This window comes from Acanthamoeba castellanii (genome assembly GCF_000313135.1).
Source record: "Acanthamoeba castellanii str. Neff unplaced genomic scaffold scf7180000084728, whole genome shotgun sequence".
In the NCBI taxonomy this organism is placed as follows: Eukaryota; Discosea; order Longamoebia; family Acanthamoebidae; genus Acanthamoeba; species Acanthamoeba castellanii.
In genome coordinates this window covers 11,538-19,529 of record NW_004457588.1, presented here as the reverse complement: position 1 = coordinate 19,529, position 7,992 = coordinate 11,538, and the positions used below count along the sequence as shown (strand labels likewise).

At 56.0% G+C, this 7,992-nt stretch overlaps 3 protein-coding genes and 2 pseudogenes across 3 annotated transcripts in view; all 5 read left to right on the top strand.

Moving 5' to 3' along the window:
* Positions 1–443: 443 nt before the first annotated feature.
* ACA1_355610 (cystathionine betalyase, putative) lies at positions 444–1,526 on the top strand (the record flags this gene model as incomplete). Its single annotated transcript, XM_004345301.1, has 6 exons — positions 444–459; positions 557–735; positions 818–896; positions 1,031–1,106; positions 1,221–1,353; positions 1,461–1,526. 6 exons carry the CDS (start codon positions 444–446, stop codon positions 1,524–1,526), a joined length of 549 nt encoding a protein of 182 aa, XP_004345351.1.
* Positions 1,527–1,779: 253 nt separating this feature from the next.
* Positions 1,780–2,974, top strand: ACA1_355600 (annotated as a pseudogene).
* Positions 2,975–3,361: 387 nt separating this feature from the next.
* Positions 3,362–4,738, top strand: ACA1_355590 (uncharacterized protein; the record flags this gene model as incomplete). The annotated part of the gene is made up of 6 exons (XM_004345300.1): positions 3,362–3,583; positions 3,646–3,745; positions 3,815–3,942; positions 4,017–4,179; positions 4,240–4,398; positions 4,458–4,738. Coding segments are annotated over 6 exons (1,053 nt in total), but the record flags the coding sequence as incomplete, so codon positions are not given.
* An 834-nt stretch (positions 4,739–5,572) lies between these two features.
* Positions 5,573–6,446, top strand: ACA1_355580 (annotated as a pseudogene).
* Positions 6,447–7,268: 822 nt separating this feature from the next.
* The window catches only part of ACA1_355470 (Cys/Met metabolism PLP-dependent enzyme superfamily protein), a gene marked incomplete at both ends in the record, with an annotated part of 1,658 nt that continues 934 nt past the window's right edge, over positions 7,269–7,992 (top strand). Inside the window, 4 exons of the mRNA XM_004345299.1 lie at positions 7,269–7,275; positions 7,360–7,443; positions 7,556–7,701; positions 7,782–7,976. Coding sequence (XP_004345349.1) covers positions 7,269–7,275; positions 7,360–7,443; positions 7,556–7,701; positions 7,782–7,976 — 432 coding nt within the window. The remainder of the gene's footprint in view (positions 7,276–7,359; positions 7,444–7,555; positions 7,702–7,781; positions 7,977–7,992) is intronic.

Here is a 7,992-nt window from a genome sequence, read left to right as displayed (position 1 = left end):
ACATTCCATGATATATCAGCCACCGCACACGCCCTGCCGTGTGCACCGCAGGTCGCACAGACATGGGAAAGGAGGTACCGGAGGAGCCAGTGTTCTCGGGTGGTGGGGTCGGGAGCCAAGGCCGGGTTTGGAAAGGTATCGGCGTGGCCCATCTTTTTATATTCAAAATATTAGCAAAAACACGATTAAAGAAAAAGAAAATAATGATTAGCACCTTGTAGTTGAACACGACGTAGTCGTCTACGCGGCGTTCGTCGAAGTAGGTGCACCCCCGAATGGCCGCGCGTAACTGGTCCACATGCTCCACCTCCGCAAACACCCGCGCTGCCACTTCCTTCTCCATCTTTCTTTTTAATTATTTCATTATTGTTTTTGGCCGGTTAGGCGAATTTTGACGACTTTACGGCAAAGCCAACAACCACCTCAAACTAAAGCAAGTGAAGATGGAAGCTGCTCAAGGTTCGCACTTCATGCCTTTGCTTGCTTTTGAAAGAAAATCTATCTCCATAATTATTAAAAATACATGAGTGGTTCATTTTATCTTTTCCAGTTGAAGGACCGAGCCCTGCGACGAGGGCCGAGGTGCTGAATGCCCGGCTGACCGCTCACGGGGCGGAGGTGGCCGATGACGATGCGGGCGACCACCATCTTCGCGTCACGCGCTACACTGGCGTCAACCCGCCCATCGCGCTCACCACCAACTACCACTGGCCCACGCGGCAAGACGAAATGGAGGTACGTAATGATCGCCAGTCTTGCTGATGCCTCCACACATGGGCTCAAGCTGAGACTGTCGGTTGGTGTGCTGCTCGGGCAGGGAAACTACTTCTACTACTCGCGGTCGGACAACCCCAACTACCTCCTCCTCGAGAAGGAGCTCACCCGACTTCACCACGGTCGGCGGTCTCTCCTCATTTTTTGATTTATTTAACACTAATTGTATTATTTAATTCTGTGTTCTTTTGTTTTATTTTTTTGATCTGCGATGACTTGGCCGCAGGCTTAATCGCTCCTCGCCCATCCACTGCAGGCTCCTCGGCGGTGGTGTTCGCCACGGGCATGGCCGCCATCTCGGCCGTCCTCCTCTCCCTGGTGCGGAAAGACAAGTGCGCATTCCCGCTTACATTCATATCATTCCTTGGAGTGCGTGTAAGCTGCTCAACGCGTGATTGCGTGTCGAACCACTAAGCGTGTTGGATGTGCTGGGCGGTTGGTCCCAGGGCGGTGGTGCGCGCGAACGAGATCTACAACGACGTGCCGCGGCTCCTGCAGGAGATGACCGAAATGAGCGGCACCGAAGTCATAACTGTCGACATATGCGACACAGAAGCGGTCATCAAGAGCGTGGAACAGGTGCGTGCGTGTCCCGGCTGTGTGAATGCCAGCGTATCGGAGTTATAACGAACCACCTTCGTTCATCGTTCATTGTTCATCGTGCTTCGTGCTTCATGTTTCTTCAGGAGAACGTGCGGGTGCTGTATTTCGAGTCGGCTTCCAACTGGGTCCAGTCAGGTTGGGGAGCATGATGGGATCGGTGCTGTCGTCGTCCTCCACGTCCGCCAGCATGTTGGCTATGGTGACGCTCATCGTGGCGACCTCCCTGGGGACTTGGAAAACCTGGCCGTCCTTGGTCTCGAGTGCAATGGACATTGTTGCGTGCGTGTATGCGGGGCACTGCTTGACGAAACAATGAGTGATCCGGCGGCCATATGAACTCACTAGGCGATAACTCCGCAAGCGGAAAAACAGGACGCTGCGGAGGGCATTCCACTTGCGACCATGCAGCACCAACCACCGAGCCGCAGCGCTGCCCGAAGGTTCAAGGCCAAGGAACACAAGAAAGAAGTGCTCTCGCTGTTCACCAGTGACAGACCCGAGATCGAGCACAGCATCGAGTCGCCGTACGTCGTCGTCATTGCGCGATCGCCGACTATCGGGACGATCGACTGGTCGGCACACGCCGTCGAATCGATGAAGACCGACGGCGTGGCCGGCGTGCTCTCGCACATCCTGCCCGCGATGGCTGCACGATTGGACGAATGCAACGACGTGTCGATATCCATTGGCATCACCTCGTTCGCCCTCTTTCTCTCGCTGGTCGTCGAATCGGGCGAGATGATCAAGCGGATGGTGCGCGATCTCGAGCAGCGCGGACGCTCCACGCTCCACGAGCGACTCAGCCACAACTTCTACTCGGGACCCCGGCTTGTCGTCCAGCGAGGCGATAGTACGCGCATCGCATCCTTTGCGTGGATACCGCCGGACATGCGCCGCGCCGATGCCATCATGAAGGTGTTTGGCGGGCTCGAGAAGAATCGCGACATTGGCAACAGACTCTTCACTCGCGAGGGCCACATCAGCGTCCGCGATGCCGGCTTCCTCCTCGCCGACAGCGATTGGTCCAAGGGTGCGTCCATCTACGAACGCAAGAAGGCGCCGCCCAAGAATCTGCCGGTCATTGACGGGCACCAGGACGACATGCGTTTCGAGTTCAGCGGTGCGCCCTTGGATCTCTCGGTGACGCTCGGGCTGCTCATGGAGCATGGCTGGGTCGAGCGCGCAGTCGACACCATCATCCACACGATCACCGAGATTGATGGCGGGTACGTTCAGTCGCCGTTGCTGGTGCGATGCTCCACCCACAAGATGCTGTCGGCCATGGTGGCCCACATCGACCACAAGCTCAAGGTCGCCTTGGAACGCGACACGCGCATGAGGGACAAGGGCGACGAAAGCGCGGCGAGGCCCTGCTGGATGCGCACCACCGACAAGGCCCGCCCCGATGATCCGAGGTGGATGATCGCGCCCCGGCCCAAGGATCCGTTCCACTACACCCACACCAAGGAACCCCTCTACTTTTTCTTATTGCCCGCAATCATGAGCAAAAAGAGTGAGGCCACTACCAATTACATCCAACCACCGGTAGCTAAGCGTCGATTGGGTTTCGCTGGCGCTTCCAGAGCTCGCCGTTTGAGTGTGCTGCAGCAGCATTTTTTGGAGGGACACACCCACAACAACACACACCTTCCGCGTGCCAACACCTTTCCACGGAGTGGGAATCGAACCCAACCACTACCATGACCCGTCAGGGATGGCCGCCTCCAGACTGTTTCCGTGGTTGTTTTGAGTGAGGGCCGCCCTGGGATCGAACCAGGAACCGCTCGCTCTGCGGGCGAGCGCTCTACCGTTGAGCTAGCAACCCTCGTTATGTGCTTGGACCACAAGTGTATACTTGTGCGGCAAATTTCGTGCACCATCTACAATGTGACTTGGGGCACGCTACGCTTTGTTCACAACTTCCAGATCAGTTGGAAAACCGCGAAGTTAAGAAGATAATAAACCCAAGTGACCTGGACCGCAAGGTGCTCTAAGAAACCTTCCTGATAAAGTACTTAATAACAACTTTATAAGAGTCAAATCATCATCTTATTTATTATTTCATCCGTTCGACATTACAACCATGAGACAATCCCTGAGCTACTTGCTTTTGGCCCTACTCCTGGCTTCTTGCTGCTGGGCTTGCTCTTCCTCCTGCTGTTCTTCTTCGCCTTCTCCTCTGCCCTTTGGAGTTGAAGAATGCAGGGTAGGCTCTCAGCTACAAACCATCTTATGCTGATAGGGTGTATCACTTACCTTCTTGTGTAGGACACTTCGCTGATGGACGCTTTTGACTCTGCTCTCGCCATCATTAAAGCCAATGGTAGCTACGCTGAGATCTTTGCACCTGAACTCAGCTCAGGAGAACGTATGTCTTCCGCTCTCCTCTAGCCGTAGAAGAATCTCAAAACCTTCATCTTTTTTGTTTAACCACCAGTGTTCATCCCCTTGGATTGTGCCGCCAATCCGAGCCTCTTCCCGTTCCCTGCACGCACACCAGGCACCCTCTTGGATACCGTACTCAGCCGTGGAACCATTCGAATGATTAGTTTCGCACCCGATGATGTACATCAGCCTCACCGTCCCCTTAGGCTTGGTGAATTTTTTTTAACTTCTAATTCTTCTTACCCTCGTGCCAGCCTGAGCTAGGCCCACTTATGAATCTGATGGTTTCGATCATTTCCGACCACTACGGCGTCCCCTTGACGCGGGTGGTGTTGGCATTCCCGGACAACTCCACCATCGCCATTGAGATGCTTATCGCTGGTATCGTCGACCTTGTAGGTCCCGACTTCTCGTTAGGTCCGTCCTTCCGCATGCCAAGCGTGATCTTGCTAGCTCTCTTATACCTTGTTTCCAAAGGCGGGGAGTTCATGGGCATCGCCAGGAAGCGTGTCACCCAACAGTCCTGCGCTACTCTCGACGGCTTGGGGGTCTTCACCGTGCTGGATAACTCTCCATTCACCTCTTTTGCAGACCTCCAAGCCGCCCCCACGCTGACCACCTTCACCAACGCCGCAGGTTCTGAGAATTCTGGCTCCTACCCTTCCATTTGTTCTGTGGCTAACATGTTGCAACAGGCGCCGCTACCGTCTATTCTTCCGTGTTACCAAACCTGGAAATTACCGCCGTGGATGCGACGATACCCGATGCCGATCTCGTGGCCGCCTTGCGAGCTGGCACGATTGATGTGGTGATCAACCTCAGCGTGGACTATCTGGCCTCGGAGAGCATTGACGTGACAGGGCTCAGGAGCTTCTCCGGCGGCTTCGATGATCCTAACGGGTCGCTCTTCGCCATTCGCTGCCTGCCGAAACACTGCTGCGGCAAGAAGAACAAGAAGTGGGAGAAGTCGACATGATACCTTCTGGTTCGCACACGGGCGTCGACGCAAAGGTTGCAGAAGAAGGCCACGTGTCACACCTCGGGTAGCGATACGGAACGTAGCGCGATCTGGCCACTTTTTGAAAAGAGCTCCATAAAAGGCTTCATTTGTTCATTTTAGACACATAGAGAAGAAGAACGACATACAAACTCCAGTTTTTTCATTCTTCTTCTAGGTTATCTACAACGATTTGCCTCTCTTCTTTCGGTGGGTGCTTGGCGGCGGCTCGCAAAGCTGGAAGAGGAGAATCGAATGCTCAAGGGCAAGGTGTCCCACCTGCCGTTGCGGATGTTCCATCTCAAAGGCTGCCAAAAACACGGACCTTTCGCTCTGGACTCTACGGGCAACATCTACGCTGGAACCGACTGCGGGTCGATCGCGATCTACAGCGGCGCAACCGGACAGCGTCTGAGAACGGTGAAGCCACCACATGCCAGCTCGGTCGAAGGCGGCCTCCGCGGTATCGCTGTGGCACCCGACGGCTGAATCTTTGCGACATTCGGGACCGATGTCTTCGTCTTCTCCGCTCAAGGGACGTTGACACGTACCCTGGCGAAACCCTGCTGGCGGTGGTTTTGCCTTTGCTTGGACAGTCAGAGCAACCTATACCTTGCGAATGGCGAGGAAGGCGGCGGGCGGGCCCTCGATCAAGGTGGACATTCGAACCGAGTGGTAGAGGTGCCCGGCCGCACGGTTGCTGTCGATGCGGCCGGGAACATCTACACGGCATGTGGCGGGTACTCCCCGAGTTATGGCGTTACGGTGTATAACGCCCAGGGCCACAAGGGGCGCTCATTCGGTCCCGACATGATGAACCCCTCGAGCATCGCCATCGACAGCAAGGGCAACGTCGCCGTGGCCACCGGCTTCTGCGTACAGGTATTCGACCGAGAGGGGTGTTGCGGCGTAAAGGGAATCACCGGCTGGCTCGAACGAGATGACGGTTCCACTTTCACAAGACCGACGGCGGTCACGTTCGATGCCGACGACAACCTCTACGTGCTCGACAACTCCCGCCGCATGCAAGTGTTCTCTCCCGATGTATTGGCTGAGTTACTAGGTCAATGAAACACAGGGCACGATTTCAAACCGTTACTAACCGTTACCTCGTTTCAGGTGCAATGGTTGGGAGGCGTGCAACGCGTGGCAACATCATGATGCGCACACCAGAAGGGCATAGGGCCAGAAGTTAATCCATCTTCGTTCCTTGCCGATGCCAATGCAAAAACCTCCCACGCCATGCTACCCATGTAATTTTGACGATGGCTTTGCCTATCTTCCTTTGAGACCAACGCAATGCCACCCACTCATCCCACGGCACGAGAATGTTTGATTCGTTCTGGCCTGCTGTTCGTGCCAACTCGATGCCTTGCGGTTGGTGCTCGCTCAGGGGTTTGCCTTTAGCGCGGCCGAGTGCATGCAAGCCGTGCTGGACACCATACTCAATGATCTGGGCGTGGGGCACGACAGCGAGATATCGGATGAGGACTTCGGCCGGACCGACTGGGATCGCATCTACCGACCCGTCAACGGTCCCAGCGAGCAGTTCTGGGATGGAATGGCTTTCATCGCCGGCATCCGGGAACACCCCGAGCTGGCGAAATACACACCATGGATCAAGCAGCGAACCGTTCCCGGTGCACCCCTGGGCCAGAGCGAGATGCATCACGTGCGAATGAAATAGGTGACGTCTGCCAAAAAGGAATGACGCAGCAGCGAGGGGTCGAACCTCGATCTCCACCCGAAGGAGGCGGCTTTCCATTAGCCCACCGCCGCTATAAAATTCTCGCCACGAGGGGGTCGAACCTCGAACCTTCAGCTTATGGGACTGGCGCTCCACCCATTGAGCCATGGCGAGTTCCGATCTCGGTCGGCTTTGATCCGACAACCTTGGCCTCCGATTGCGCCACGAGACCTTTGTTGCTGGTGTTTAAATCCGAAGTTAAAAAAAGGGGGATTGTTATTTATCGTGGGTGTGATGCATGAAGCTCGGATCGGCAAATAAAGTTGTCTCGATCATCAACAGACCAGAAATTGGCGGGCGACGTGAGGCCTCACGGACGCGCTCGTGCTCGTCGGCATCGAGGTGATCTTGAGCCCCTCGAGATCCAGTGTATAGCGTTCGGCCAGAAAGTCGACGATGTGCCACTGTTGCGATTTCGCGGCTGTGATGATGGCCATCGAGTACGTCCTGCCTCCCTTTGCGATGGCGTACTCGACGCAATCCAGTTTGCCTGTCTCTGCGGCGATGTTGAGACACCAACTCGGATTCCTCGCCTCGCCCCTTTCAAAGAGCCTCTTCAGCTCATCCAAGTCACCTCTGTGTGCCGCGGGTGTTGCTAGAGCTCCGTCTTCCACGGGCGAGGGAAAAAGTGCAATAACGGGCGCGTTTTTTTCACTGTGGTACCACAAATACAACCCGCCACTTCACCTTGTCCTTGCCGAGCATGTCGAGTGCCTCCTGCTCCTTGTCCGTGGGCATGAGATCGCCTTTTCGAGCGATGCGATGGGCCGTCCGCCCCTTCTTTCTTCCGTTCGTCGTGTTCTCTCTTTTAATATTCCCCCCCCCGGTAACATTGCGACCAACTGCGTACCAGACATCGTAATCGAATCGGGCACCAAGTACTTGAGCGGGAAGGGGGATGTTCTCCTCGGAGACGTGGTCTTCAGAAAGAAGCAAGGTTCGGCATGTCTTTCGTTCGCAACGATTTTTGCTCAATCCTAACACGACACGACACGACACGCACCACTCAACACGCTCACGCCACGCCACGCCCACTACACAACTGACAGCCGATCAGGGAGATATAACGCAGCGCGTGAAGCGTTGGCGCTCGGTCGGAGGCGGGTCGCCCACGCCCATGTCCTGCTGGCTCGTCAGCAAGGGCCTGGAGACACTTCGCCTGCGCATGCACCACGCCACCGCCACCGCTCTCGAAGTGCGTCTTGCCTCCACACTCGTCTTCCGACCTCGTCTCTTGTCCTAAGCTGACGTGGGTCGCGTGCCGTGTTTTAACAGGTGGCCAGGTTTCTTGAGACGGTCCCGTGCCTCAGCCGCGTCGTGTTTCCCGGGCTGGCCAGCCACCCGTGCCACACGCGCGCGGTCAAGTACTTTGGCGAGAAGAACAGCGGCGCGGTGCTCAGATTCCACATATGTCTCTACGGCCCGACCGTGGACCAGATGCTGACCGACCCGCATCCTTTCATGCACGCCGTCTCGCTGGGCGAGT